Source organism: Barbus barbus (assembly GCF_936440315.1).
Source record: "Barbus barbus genome assembly, chromosome: 5".
In the NCBI taxonomy this organism is placed as follows: domain Eukaryota; kingdom Metazoa; phylum Chordata; class Actinopteri; order Cypriniformes; family Cyprinidae; genus Barbus; species Barbus barbus.
This window is the reverse complement of record NC_136733.1, coordinates 19823751-19838742: the sequence shown is the minus strand read 5'-3', so window position 1 is coordinate 19838742 and position 14992 is coordinate 19823751. Positions and strand designations below refer to the sequence as shown.

The 14992-nt window shown below is 35.9% G+C and overlaps 1 protein-coding gene across 1 annotated transcript; it reads right to left on the bottom strand.

Moving 5' to 3' along the window:
* Window positions 1–961: 961 nt before the first annotated feature.
* On the bottom strand, window positions 962–14850 carry LOC306869380 (endoplasmic reticulum aminopeptidase 2-like). Its single transcript, XM_079416140.1, has 19 exons — window positions 14724–14850; window positions 12801–13363; window positions 12548–12686; window positions 12099–12233; window positions 11887–12007; window positions 11631–11785; window positions 11372–11485; window positions 10649–10780; window positions 10427–10558; window positions 10259–10327; window positions 9916–10091; window positions 9699–9778; window positions 4020–4203; window positions 3701–3857; window positions 3321–3505; window positions 3032–3193; window positions 1885–2025; window positions 1695–1776; window positions 962–1606 (listed from the first exon to the last, which is right to left on the bottom strand). The coding sequence occupies exons 2-19, from the start codon at window positions 13292–13294 to the stop codon at window positions 1460–1462; spliced, it is 2805 nt and encodes a 934-aa protein (XP_079272266.1). The 5' UTR covers window positions 13295–13363; window positions 14724–14850; the 3' UTR covers window positions 962–1459.
* Between the last annotated feature and the right edge of the window lie 142 nt (window positions 14851–14992).

Below are 14992 nucleotides of genomic sequence, written 5' to 3'. Positions count from 1 at the left end.
TAAGACAGACTGACATGCTCAATTAGAAAAACTGTAATAGCGTCAGTGTTCAGCAATTTGGACAATCACATGCAAACAATTTGACTCTGTGAAAACACACTACAATAGGCTGGTGTTTTCTCAAGAGCTTGCAGTGTGCAGCACATTTGGGCACCAGTGGAACCGTTATAAATAGTCAGGTCATTGCACTCTTTGAACAGCAGAATACTGTTTATTGCAGGGGAATATACAGTGGAAATGAATTAAAGAATGAAAGAGAAAATTCCGTTTTCAAATTCTTAAATAATTTTAATGTTTTAGTTGATTTATGGTTAATATTGGTAGCTACATAATGCCTGGCTTGAACGTAGCCTTTTGTGAACTGAAGTAAAGCAATACTGCCTCCTAGCGACAGTAAAACACACGTTTAGGCCTACTTAGTTTTCTAAACGGGGACGTCCTATACACTTTTACTGGTTTTATATACAGCTAAATAATAAAACCTAGCCCAAGTATTTCACAAATGAGGACATTCCCAAAAGGAGGTTTTGAGAGATTTAGCTCACTTCTGGGTACATTTGTGCCCAAAATAGATGTTTATCATCATCTTCATGCTCCTCAGTTTAGTTGCTGTCAATTGTTATTACTTTATCACGTTTTGTAATGGCTGAATTTTGGTCTATTAATAGCTGCATCACCTAACTTATGATATTAACCAACATTAAACAGTGTTTTGAGCATGACAGATAAAGGAGCAAACAAAGCGAATCTGAAGCAAACCTAATGAAGCTCAAGTTAGTTTGTTCTGTGTGTCGGCAAATGATAGCTAAACACTTTTGAATCAATTCCAAATTTCTCAATTCCAAAATTTCTTAGTAAATATGTGTGTATAATAAGTAATGTGATGATACCAAACAAGACTAGTGAAGTGAAATGTCCAAAAAGTGATTTCAGTAAATGAAAACTAAAAGCACTGTTCTTTTAACAAAAGTTTAAATTTATTTTCATACTTTATTTTAATACATTTTCTGTCTTTGTCATGTTTCATAAGAACACATTTTTGTTTTTTGGCTAGACTCGGTTGCATCAACCCTTATAAAAAAATTCTTTATTTTTATTCCAAACCCTATTCAGTTCATTAATGTTCAGTGTCTTCAAGTATGATTTTATGCCACTAATTAATAGGCAGTGTCCTATTAACATTAGTTAGAAATGTGGCACAGCTGTCAAGAGACCAATCAGAGGCAAAGAAAAACACCAAGACAAAACCATTAGAGGTTTGAAAAGGCATAGCTGTTTCTAAACATCTTTAAGTAAACCAAAAAAGCAAACCCATCATGCATTATATGTGCCGTTAATCTAAAAAACAAAACTTGAAAAGTGGAGTTTCTGAGCTGATCCTGATACTGATTAATAAACCAAAAACCAATAAACTAGTAAAAACTAGTATAATGTGAAATGTTGGTCTTCTTTTTACATTTTAGTTGAGTCTTTGCTTCAACCAAGTCCTCATGGCCTCTAGATTCCTCGTGAGCCACATAATGTTCTTCTCCACGTTTTCTGTGGCCACCTGTATGACACGTAGCTGAGATACCTGCTCTGTGATGGACTTGAAGAAATCCTCAACCTCAACACAGAAAGAACAAAACGCAATGCTGTAAATGAACCATCAAAACAGATAACCATTCCCTCTAAACAACAAATAAACAACCCACCTCTCTCAACTCCTCAGTGGATGAGAACTGAGTTACAGTGCCTACAATTATACTTCTGATTCCAAAAGATCCCAGTGGAAACCTTTGATAATGAGACACAAGTATCTTACATTCACAGTTATGAGTACATCATAGCTAGTGTTATACTGCATCTTTCTAACCTAAATAAAAAGCAGAGAATGGCACCTACTTTTCTACCAGTTCATTCCAATGTATTTTCACAAAATCCCATGCCAGAAAATGGCCCACTGGATTTCTGGCCACCATGTATATGAGACTGGGCAAATTCTGTGTTTTTATTACAGTTCCACCCATTCCAAGCAGTAATAATCTACAAGAAGGATAGAGACATACAAGGCATTGCATAATGTTAGATTTAAATGCCACTCATATGTTTTAACCCCTAGTAAATAAAGTCCAAAATCAAGCATTGCATATATCATACTGAGCAATTCTGCATTTCATTTTCTATCAGTGTATTTCATATATAATATAATAGGATTTTGTAATGTTCTTAAAACTAATGTTAATGTAACTTTGTAATGTTTCTTTTAAATGTTCTTTTCTGATCCTGCACAGACAGCAGTGCAACAATCACGTTCAATGCCATCTTTAAAATAGTAATATTCTCACAGCTTCATAAGATTACAGTTGAACCACTGATTTCACATGGACTATTTTATCGATGCCCTTATTACCTTTCTGGGCCTTGAGCGTTTCAGTTGTTTTGCTGTCTATGGAGGGTCAGAAAGTTCTCAGATTTCATAAAAAATATATTTTTCATAATTTTTTTTTTTTTTCCCAAAGTTGAATGAAGGTCTTACGGGTTTGGAATGACATGAGGGTGAGTAATTAATGACAGAATTTTCATTTTTGGGTGAACTATCCCTTTAGTCTAAAATAAGTCTAAAAGTAGTCTCTGCATTTATTTGATCAAAAAACAGTAATACTGTAATATTATTAAAATTTGAAACATTATTACAGTTTATTCCTGAATTTTCAGCAGTCATTCATTACTCATGATCTTTCAGAAATCATTCTGATATTCTGATTTGCCGCTCAAACATTTCTTCTTCTTCTTCTTAGTATTGAAAAAAAAATTCTGTTTAAAATTGTGAAAACTGACATGATTTTTTTAAATTAAGTTCAAAAGAACAGCATTTATTTAAAATGGTAACCTAACATTGTAACATTATAAATGTCTTTAATGTCACTTTTGATCAATTTAATACAATGTTGCTCAATAAACAATAATTCTTTCAGAAACATCTTACTGGCCCCAAATGGTAGTACAATTATACATACACATGACTTTCAATCTATTGATAAAAATGTACCTTGATAGTTTTTTAGAGTCCTTGCTGCTTGCCAAAGCTGAGAGAAATTTGCTCTTCTCTGTCTCACACATGGACACACCATACTTTTCCAGAAGGTAGGCCCAACCGCTGTCATCCTGGGCTCCAACCATGTAAACCGTCTCAGACACATCAGTGGGTAAGCTGTATATTTTGTAAAGCACTAGTCAGCTGTTAAGAAATCTACTTCCAAAATCATTTAAAATGATAAAAATGTGATTATATATTGGAGGGTGTCATTTCGGAAACAAATACTGTGTTGCCAAGTCACCTGATTGTACCATTAGAGTCCACCCAGCTATCATAGAGCTGCTTAGCCTTTTCCAAACACGGTGGATAATTGAAATCACATGCAAGGGAAAGAACCTCTTCACGCAGTCTCCGATCTGAGACTGTCCCATCATCGCTCCACGTCTGCTTGTCAATCACATCTCTGAAATACTGCAAGATGTAGGTCTGCAGGACAAAACCAGATGTAAAGTGGCTATACACACAAACAAGATGAAAAAAAGACTCAGACAAGAAGTCTCTGAGGATCTCAACGGGTGGGTCTGCAAGCAGCCTTACTGAAATGAAAGAATCTTTGACAGATATGTGGAGGAATGAGGACAAGTAAATTCGATTAAACTCCAGGAAATGTTTGTGTCATACCTTCAGATTATGAGTAACGTCAGCTATGTTTCGCTTCTCTATCAGCTTGTAGAATGATTGCAGATAGCCAAGCCCTTGCAGGAGAGGAACATTGTGGGTCTCAGACTTCAAGTAACCGATCAAATCTAAAGCTCTGTCTAGTGACAGTCGTCCTGCACTGTATAATACAAAACAAGTAACATTACAAATGAGCTCATAGGATAATACAGTTGTGCTTATTTTGCTAGCTAATATAGAATTTCCTGTTTTCCCTGTGAGCTGAGATATGCTTTATTTATAACTTTAGTTGATGAGAGCAATGCACTGCACGTTAACTCACGTGACCAGCTGGAAGGCGTTATGAATGAGGCTGGCTCTGTCCTTAAAGCTCAGAGCAGTGTGGTTTACTCTCAGCAGCTCCGTCAGGGCGTTCCAGCCCTCCTCGTCATAATGGACAATATAATATCCATTCATGTCAGTATTGAGCTTCACCCAGTCAACTTCCTCATCCAGTGTCAACACATCTGGGTTGGAGATATTGGTATATGTACAGTAAAATGTATAAACAGTACATGTGTTGGGGAGACTAGGGCTAGTTTATCTTATGCCATTTAATGTTACAGGCAGAAAGATATTTTTACACTATATGGGGTAAGCAGGGTTGTAAAACTAGAAAACTAAACCTGAAAACTTAAAAAAAGACAAAAAAAAGACAAAAGCATATAATAAAATGACCCCCCAAAAAAGTAAAAATATGACAAAATATTAATAAAACAATAGGCATAAGAGTATATAAATAATAATATAATAAGACTGTGGGTAAGTGGCCACAATGGGACCTGCCATAAATAACCTATTTAGGGATGCCACTAACAACTATTTTTATTTTGATTAATCTATCGACTAATTTATCGATTAATCGCTTAATCTAAACAATTAATTTCCCCCCCAAAAATCAACAATTTTACTAAAGAATATTTTATTAAACCAAATGAAATCCAAATTTCTATGAAATCCCTTTTTAAAGCAAAAGTAAAGAGCAAAATAAAGTGCAAGAAGCAAGTGTCCATCTCATAGTCAAAGTTCAGTATTATAGTGTGAGAATGACAACATATCCACATGTTCTAATCTAATAATAATACAATTATAATCAAAAAACACTTTTTAAAGGAGTATTTACCAGAAATATTAATTACCAGAATTTATTTAGGTGAAAAATGTAAATGTGCAGTAATTCTGAAAGAAAAAAGAAAAAGAAAAAATAAATACTTTTTTAAATATGAGATCAATTAATTGGAGCTTTTGATTATTAAAATTTAAATGGAACAATTTAATGGTTCCAGAAAATAATGGAAAACAGAATTTTGTAAAGATAAAACTGTAAAACTCAATTAATTAGACAGGCTGTTTGATTAATAAAATTTAATTTAACCATTAAAACAGACTATAGAAAATTGAAAAAAAAAAATTAATTTGGAAATAAATTTTTGTTTACTAGGATGAGAGTTGCTGAAATCGCGTTTGGTCTCGTACTGTATCGTGTATCTTGTCAGTGTGTGCACTTGCTTGGCCATTTGTAGTTGATAAACAGGAAAGTGGGTTCAAGCGCCAGCAGAAGGCAGTGTAATGAAGTGGTCTTTAAGAGAAGCAGTCTATCAGCGGAAGTTTAAAATCAGCTCGTAAGTGTATTTACTTGTCTCAGTGTTTAGCGCATTTGCCGTTGCTAGGAAACGCTTATTTTGTTTACTAGGATGAGAGTTGCTGAAATCGCGTTTGGTCTCGTACTGTATCGTGTATCTTGTCAGTGTGTGCACTTGCTTGGCCATTTGTAGTTGATAAACAGGAAAGTGGGTTCAAGCGCCAGCAGAAGGCAGTGTAATGAAGTGGTCTTTAAGAGAAGCAGTCTATCAGCGGAAGTTTAAAATCAGCTCGTAAGTGTATTTACTTGTCTCAGTGTTTAGCGCATTTGCCGTTGCTAGGAAACGCTTATTTTGTTTACTAGGATGAGAGTTGCTGAAATCGCGTTTGGTCTCGTACTGTATCGTGTATCTTGTCAGTGTGTGCACTTGCTTGGCCATTTGTAGTTGATAAACAGGAAAGTGGGTTCAAGCGCCAGCAGAAGGCAGTGTAATGAAGTGGTCTTTAAGAGAAGCAGTCTATCAGCGGAAGTTTAAAATCAGCTCGTAAGTGTATTTACTTGTCTCAGTGTTTAGCGCATTTGCCGTTGCTAGGAAACGCTTATTTTGTTTACTAGGATGAGAGTTGCTGAAATCGCGTTTGGTCTCGTACTGTATCGTGTATCTTGTCAGTGTGTGCACTTGCTTGGCCATTTGTAGTTGATAAACAGGAAAGTGGGTCCAGCTGAATTGAAATGATCATTTGTTGGTTTGGTATAATAAAGGTTATTATACCGCGGCAGCCGTCGTGTGAAGCCCTCTTAGTGTGAAGACCAAAGAGTGTAAAGACCATCGACTCTACCGTGCGACTCCACCGGGCAGGGACACCGGCAAGGGATAGTAGTAGCTTTTTATTTAATTTTTTCATTGATATGTTTATTATTGAAATGTTGTTGTTATATGCATGTGTTAATTTTATTTAATTTCTTTATTTTCTTAAATATGTGGGTAGATAGTATTTATAGAGTTGTAACTTTTTAGTTTTAGTTACTTTTTCTTATTTGTAAGTCGCTTTGGACAAAAGCGTCTGCTAAATGACAAAAGTAAGTAAAGTAAAAGTAAATAAAACGGATTTCATAGGGCCCTGTAATAATAATAAATTGTTTTGTGGTAATAGACATAGATGTAAGTGAACAATAGCGTTTAAAGCAATAATAATTAAATAATTATATTAAATAAAGTATCAAAAGCAAGAAATCATATGGTTTTATTGAGCAAAACTGTTAAAATACATAATGTATTAAAAACAGCAGAGCTAATGTAGATTACGCATAACAACAAAGGCCTGCAGGGGCACCCACGACCTGATGATTGTTTTTACACATTACTGTTTAATATTGACCAAGCACCATTTAATTCAAATGTCCACTTAATCTTTAATATTTGGCCATTTCTTTAGGACAGAAATGCTATAGCCACTGTAATTAAATGAATATGTGGACATCAAACCGTGTAAAGTCAAAGTGAGGGTTTGAGCTTTAATTTTGAAATCTCGATGTATTCTCCTGTGTTTGTGTAGATTTATAAATGATTTACCTTACAAATCGGATAAAATGGCGCGCGTTGCGTTCCAGGATGAAGGTTATAATAAACCAAACTCACAACAGCATGCAGCAGCAGAGATGAGTTTGAGATGCTCCACATGTAAATGATAAGTTTCTGTGTAATACTGTGAACAGAGCCGCTGTAAGACGCACGTGCTTAACCTGCACACATGTTAATAATTAAAGCGCATATACTGTGTGAACTGCATCGCATATCATTTAATTAAATCATAGTGTTTGTGAATTCACAATTATGCTTAATAATGATTTTTAAATTGGTTTAATATATCATGCAGCCTTAGAAAATAGTCTAATAATGTGTTTTATGGATTCTCGTCCGTGAAACGCGCCACTTCCGGTATTTTGCCAGTTAGTCGTCGCGAGCAAAATGAAGTCTCAATCAGCTCCCTTGTTCAGTAGTCAGGGCACTGATCAGGGAGTCGTACATTTTAAGGGCTGTCTCAATCGCGAAACCCTTCCAGTGCACTGGAGCGTTCGCTCCCTGAAAAATCCCATAATGCACCGCAAAAACTAGGGAGCATCGGCGCTCACCAAGAGGTGTGTTCGACTTCATGCAGCGCCGCACAGACCGATCGGCGAGAGCAGCCGCTTGCAGTCCGGGAGACATGAAGTCGACTCTTTCACACCCTGACAGACAGCTTTGTCGACCAATCATTAAGACCTTTCTCCACGCCCCTACCTTTTGGCACGCCCTAACCTTTCGCCACGCCCATTGCTCAAGCCTGCAGTTATCCCTACTTGACTCTTTCTGCTCCCAGTAGTGATGCTCTCGAGGTGTTTGGATACTCTATCACAGATGAAGTGAATAACATGCAATATTTGCCAAATGCACGGACGTTTCAGAAATGTTTTCATGAGCAACAGAAACACTTTTTATATACTGCTTAATACAGGGCCATCTGCTCAATAATAAAGTTTAACATAAACATATAGCTACTATTTAAATACCAATAAAGGGGGGGTATATTTGCTTTTATCAGTGTTTTTTTATTATTAAATGTAACTCAATATAACATTGTGACTATACAGTAAAAAAGCTTTTACTGCTCTAAAAACATTTTTGTGAGCAGCATTTTTGTATTATTATGCAAAAATTATACAAGGGTTTGTACAAGCAAGTACAAAAACAAATAAACATTCTTAAGATTAAGTGAAACAATTCATGCCAGGGGTACAATTACAACAATTTTAACAAAAAGCTTCATAGGTCTTTCTTGCTTTTTTGTTCTTAATTGTATCAAACGTAGAACCATATTGTTTAATCTCTTTTATAAAATGTTCAAAGCTTAGCTTTAGTCCATTTGTTCACATGAATGCGATATTTTCCAAGTAAGATCAGATTTGTGAGCTGTATATTTGAAGATGTTAGAAACAGTGGTGAATTTGGCCAATCGTGAAACAGCTGTGTGGTCATCAGCGCTCCTGCAGTCGCTCCGCTGAGTGAACCGGCTGCTCTCGAAACGCTCTCGCGGTACTTTGATGCCACACGTGACAGTGACGTGGCGCCGGTTCAAGTCGGACAAATTTTCTAACCAGCATGCACTGCTTCAAGTCAGTTGCCGATCGGTTTGTACGGCGCTGCATGAAGTCGAACACACCTAAAGTCTCTTTGACTATACTCCCTTACCGGAAATAACGACACATTTCTGAAACGTGAAACATAAACCACACGAGCCAACTCGATAAATATGACACGCGATGGAAGATTTGAAAAGACAAACCATTTTTTCAACATAATTCATCTATTTCAACATAAACACACATCGCTAGACAGGTAATGAACACAATTTATTTAACATTTATAATTAAAATGCGGCTGAAAAGTTGTGAGAACATGATGCAACAGAACGATGTGTTTAAAGAGAATAAAAAATAATATAAAAAAGAGATCGGTCCTGTCTTGTTTATTAATTCAAGCCGAGTGTCTCACTCGTACTGGAAAGTGAAGCTGCGGGCTCTTTGATCGCCCCCTGGTGGCTGGCTGCAGTACAGGTCATAAACCCCGCCCTCTCCATGTAAACGAATGGGACTTGAGTCAAAACAAAAAAATTAACTACACTTCCAATACAATTTTCCAAAATATGATTTTGGTCATTTAAGATAGTTGTTATCACGCTGATATATGTTCAATTGTTCATTTTTGTGGTAAGTTTGATTTTAGCTAGTAATTTGATGCTATAAAAACGCTGCGTGTCGTTATGGTTGATTGGGTAGCGGCCATACTGAGATGCTTTGGCTTCACTTTTCTACAGTGGAAGGAAGCAGAGACGTGTCGTCCATCTTTTTTTACAGTCTATGATTCAAGCGGTGACGTTCAACATGGTGTCCGTTGACACTGTACGTAATCATGTCACTGGAATTCAAGTGATCACTGTCACGTGCAGTGAGTCAGGGGACTTACCAGTGACCGAGTTCGTGTACACGATCAACTGATTCATGAGCTAGGGAGCTGATTGAGACTCAGCCGATGATTTTTAAAAATCGACTGGTCGAATAAAATCGACGATTCGCGACAGCCCTAAACCTATTAGCTTTTAAAATAAATTTAAACAGAAAAACAATTAGGAAACAAAAAAGATCAATATAAAAAGCAACATACACAAATATATAACCATTCTTTTGGGATATTTATGGAAAAAACAACAACTTTTGTCTAGACTTAAAACTTTAAAACCTTTAGACTTAAACGCTTGTCACAACTTCCTTGTGACGACTATCCTCAGTTGCCTCTACCGTATATAAATGTGTGATCTTTTTTTTTTTTTTGCCAGATCTTACCTGATTTTGTGGTCAATACGTGCTTCATCTCATGTTCAGAGTGGCTTGTTTTGTATGTCAAAGGGATGTGCCACAGGTAGCTATGGAAAATAATTTAATATTTCTGTTATAAGTGCTATCAGTCATATTTTTACTGCCCTTAAAATTGTGGTATAAATATTAAAGAGTGAAAGAACTACTGAACTAAACAATGAACCCATGTGATTTTTGATTTTACCCTTCTTGAAGTGAATTCCATGAGGGATCATTGGGCAGGACTATCTTTAAGAAGCGCTCTTGCCCAACATAAAGTTTCCTTCCTTGCTGCCTCACCGTGACCAGCGGTATGCCCTTTTGTAGAGTCCACGTATACATCATTTTCTTCAGGTCTATATGCTCCCCAGCAAAACGATACTACAATGCAAAGAATTACACAAGGAGATATTTAGAAAGTATCACCTTCAAGGTGCAAGAACACATGTTGAAAAATGTCTTTCATGATTTGTATTCTGTGTTTATGGAGTGCTGTGAATTATAAAAAGCAAAAATCTAATATTTTATTCATGATGTGACATCTTTACCGCATTTTTAGTGGCTTGGGTACTGCTGTAACAGTATTCTCCTGCTGTAAAATCCTCCTCAGAACACGTCTGTACAGAGAGTATAAAGAGAGAGTGTGAGTTAATGTTTTGATGCTGCATTATAAATGTATGACAGAAAAAAAGGCAGGGGATGAAGAAGTGACATACTTTAATAAGGCTGTCCCACAGGTCTTCATTTCTGGCATTGCTGTACCTGAACCTCCGAAGGTACCGAATTATGCCACTCTGAAAGCCTTCGTTTGTCAAGAAATTCCTCAGCATATGGAGAATGCATGCTCCCTTAAATATTCAGTAATAAAGCAGATAAATTTGATAAAAAAAATAATTCAAAATGGTGAACATTTTAACATTGCTAAAGTATTTTCCTACCTTATTATATGACACTGTATCAAACATTTCCTTTATCTGAGTAGGGTTCTCAGCTAAACTGGAAATTGGCCTGGAAGAATTTAGAGAATCCCGTCCAATAGCTCCGAAACAGGTGTCCAGGAAGTGGTCCTCCTAACATGCAAAAGAAAGCATGCGAGACTCTAAAACCAGTTTGTTTATTGAAGTATTGGTGTGAGTATTTATTTATTTATTTATTTTTTAAGTATTTCTTGTCAAGCTTGCTTCTAGCCAAAACTCGCTCCCTCTCGTTTCGATATATAATGCCATCTTGATAAAAATTATTTAAAAACTTAAAATCATTATTTCATATCTACACTGTATGTATTTATCTTTTTAGTGAGCTGTGTAATCAGTGTTATTTTAGTATCACTGAAATACTACTACAGTTTCTATAAATATTTTGAATTATTTTTTATATTTTCATTTTAGTCCAGTTTTAGTATGTTTTTGGTGATTGATCATTTTTATTAGTTTTTTTATTTATTTTAGTTTTATTTATTTTAGTACGTCAAATTAAGCAAAATGAAAATGGGAAATGTTGTATAAGCATATATACAATCAGGCGGTCGTTATCCCAAAATAAACCCCTTCATGGTGATACACGTGGGTCTTGATCACCCTTCAGGGTTTACAATAATGACCGCCTGGCTGTACATTACAACTTTTATTATACAGGCAGAAATATCTAAAGCTTGAACATACAACTTTAAGCTCTGGATATACTGCTTCAAGTGAGACAAATTCCATATATCGGGCAAAGCCTTCATTCAGCCATATGTCATTCCACCACTCCATGGTCACAAGGTTACCAAACCACTGGGGAAAAGAAAGAAAGAAAAACAGTATAAAGATATTTACATTTAACTTTCAATTACTTACTTGCATTTAATAGCACTATACTCCTGTAATTCATTGGTTTAGCTAATACCAGATGCAAATGAGAATGTATTTTATAGATAACCTGATGGGCCAGCTCATGTCCTATCACCAGGGTAACCCAGAGCTTATCGGAGGCTGATGAGATGTCAGGGTCGTACAGAAGAGACGTCTCCCTATAAGTAGTCAAACCCCAGTTCTCCATAGCTCCTGACTGGAAATCTGGAATCGCTATCAGGTCTGGCACACATCATAAAATAAACAACAGTGTAAATATCCAAAGGCACATCATATAACTTATGCATTGAAACATTGCAAGGAAAGGTAAGAGATGTACTCACCCATTTTTGGCAGTGGATAAAGTATGTTGAAATATTGTTCATAAAACTCCAAAAGCCTCAAAGCAGCCTCAAGAGCATAGTGTGTCTGATGCCATTTCTCTGGAACTGCATAAATTGAAATCTTTGGGAGAAGAAAAAACAGCTCATTCAAAATGCATTTCTCACCCGAGAGCCTGTGATGAAGACGTCATACAAGCAGAAAAGTTACTTACATTAATTCCAGTTGCAGTCATCCCACTGACAGATCTGAAATCACAAACAATGAAGGCCAGCAGGTACGAACTCATCTTCACACTCGCTTCAAACTGGTCCTCAAACAGACCGTTGCCGATTTCCACAGTTTGTTCCTATAAAATAAATATTTTTGAAAATTTAAAATGATAGACCACATTTTATGTATTTGATAAATTATTTTTCAAAATTGCTGAATTTTTATTCATTATAATTAACTAATGTTATTATTTTAATAATAATAATAATAATAATTTTGAAGTAAATTTGATTCTACAAATGGGCCTATACATTGATAAAATAGATAAAAAAGAAAATATATTTTCAGAATTTCAAAATGTTATCCCATCCACATGTATTTTTCCAATCAAAGTAAATTTGACTTACATTGTCTCTACATTGATAAAGTAGATGTGTAAATTGAGCTTACTAATGGCATGTTGGACAAAGCTATGTGTGGCGGGCCCCTCCTAATTCTGACAGTGTAATTAGCTTTGAAAATGGGCTCATCGAAACATGGCAATGCCATTCGGGCAGATGTGGGCTCAAAGTGGGTGGACGCCAGGACCCTTTAGGGGAGAAAATTTAGATTGATTATTTAGAAATGATTTGCAATCTATTCTATTGTACGTTTGTGCTTGTATGATTTATATAATGTTACATTTCAGTTAGTTTTACTCTACCTTGTCTCCCCTGATTTTGTTCTATATGTACTCTTATAAAATCCATAGAAGCCATCACTTAACGGTGCACCAAATTCCAAATACAGGAAATATTTTTCCCCAGAGGTCAGAATCTTTGGGGAGAAGATGGCAATCTGTTCATGTGCCGGATATTCCAGCACCGAGAGCACTTTGTCTGACAGATGGGCCTCGTGCTCGTCCAGAACAGTGGCGGTGAAGATCTTGAGGTTCTTGCTGTGCAGCACCACCCAGTTTGTGTTGTTTTTGACATCGATTTCAATCTTCACAGAACCGTTGAACTTTAGGGTGGTGAGATTGGGATGAATAAGTAGATGATAATGTACAGGTACTATGTAGTTTGGCAGGCGCAATTTACTCCATGGAAAAGGAAGGCCGTTTGTTGCCAGGTTATCACCAGCAGAACTATTGCTGTCAGAAGACTGGACACAAAACTGTGACTCCAGAAAGAGCAGGATTACAAGCAAGAGATGCATAATGAAGGTTTTTGGTATTGCTGATTTTGATGGTGATCACTTTTGCATTTTAGAAATGGTCACTGTGTCCTGTGGAGAGAAAAGCAAAGTTGGCACTCATGTGCAGAGTAAATAATTGGAGTATTCTTTACTTTTACTGCACTTAATACTAAATCACTGTATATTGGTCCTTCCTCGTCTGTGGTGGTAAGTTGTGTCCCTCTAATTTGCAAACGTTGAAATAAACTTGAAATACCAATTAATTGTAAATTGTCTGCATACTTGTATTCTATAGGATGAAAGCAATTTGTGCACTACATTAAATTTGTTTTGTAAGAGTGTGAGGGATTTAATGTGTAACAAAACTCACTTTTTTACTCTGAATTATGAATTTACATCTCACAATTATGTTTTTGTTTCCGCTATGAAATTGAAAATTTAAGAAAATAATATTAACCTTTTTTCTTCATCCTGTGGTGGAAACAAACTTGCATAGTGGGGTGCATGCATGGTGAGTTAAATCCTTCTCATTAATTTTTATAAATTTCTGACAGTTTATTGTATCACACTAGAAGCTGTGGTGTTATGCTGCTAACTTACCGACATATAATTGCACAGACACTATTTAAACTGAACTGAGCTGGACGATGACATCATTGAATCCAATAATGAAATGCCTTTAACTGAAAATTGAGTGTTTAATCTTGTCATTTTACATTATTGACACTATTTTCCTATTTTGATATTGGAAAGTTGCTTTGACACAATCTGTATTGTTAAAAGCCTTATATAAATAAAGGTGACTTGACATATTTTAAACTAAATGTTAATAAACATAGACATTAATATTTCCAAAATTTCCTGTGATCTTGAAACTATCTTTTTTAAAATTATTTAAATTAATTTTAAATTATTTTTGTACTTACAGTAGGTAGTTTGCACCATTGCTAATAGGCATAAGACCAGGTGTTTGACTAAAATTAAAAATCTAAAAACCCATAAGCTTTCATTTGACTAAATATAGCAAATTAAATATCATTTAAATACATTATTATTTCAAAAAAAAAACTTTTTAATTTAACTGACCGAAAAATGACCTACATTTCATCTTTACTTTCCATTTCCCACTCATTCATCATTCACGAAGCACTGTAGAATCTAGCACATGTTAGAATGATCAAAATGCTAATTAAAATAAAAGACAACAATCGAGTGTTCTTAAAATAACACACATGGCAACACTGAGCGTTCTATGTTGACCTCACTCTGTAACGTGAGCCTGTTCACGTTAATACATTGACATCTGCTGTGATACAGTACAAGCTCTCTAGCTCTATTCTGGCATGTGTTTGTGTCGCGATGATGTGGTCTCTGTAAAGTAGGACGAGCATCTACTAACAACATTATTGAGGAACACACTCATTTTAACCGTTCAGTGCTGTGTCTTTACCTGAATTTGAGCTGGATCATTGTGTCGGCTGCTTTCATTTTCTCTTTCATTCGTCCTGCCCACAGTTTCCTGGTTTGCAGCAGTAGTCGCTGCCGAGCATGTGCTGTCTGGCCGTGTCTCTGTATTCAAATGACAACACAGTGGGGCTCTAGCCGCCGGACAGAGGAATGACCTACAGCCATCAACACGTACCAACAGCCAGGTCATGTCCGAGTGCCATGTACTGTGACAGAACAAAAACAATGAAGTTCTTTGTTATTTTGACTGTT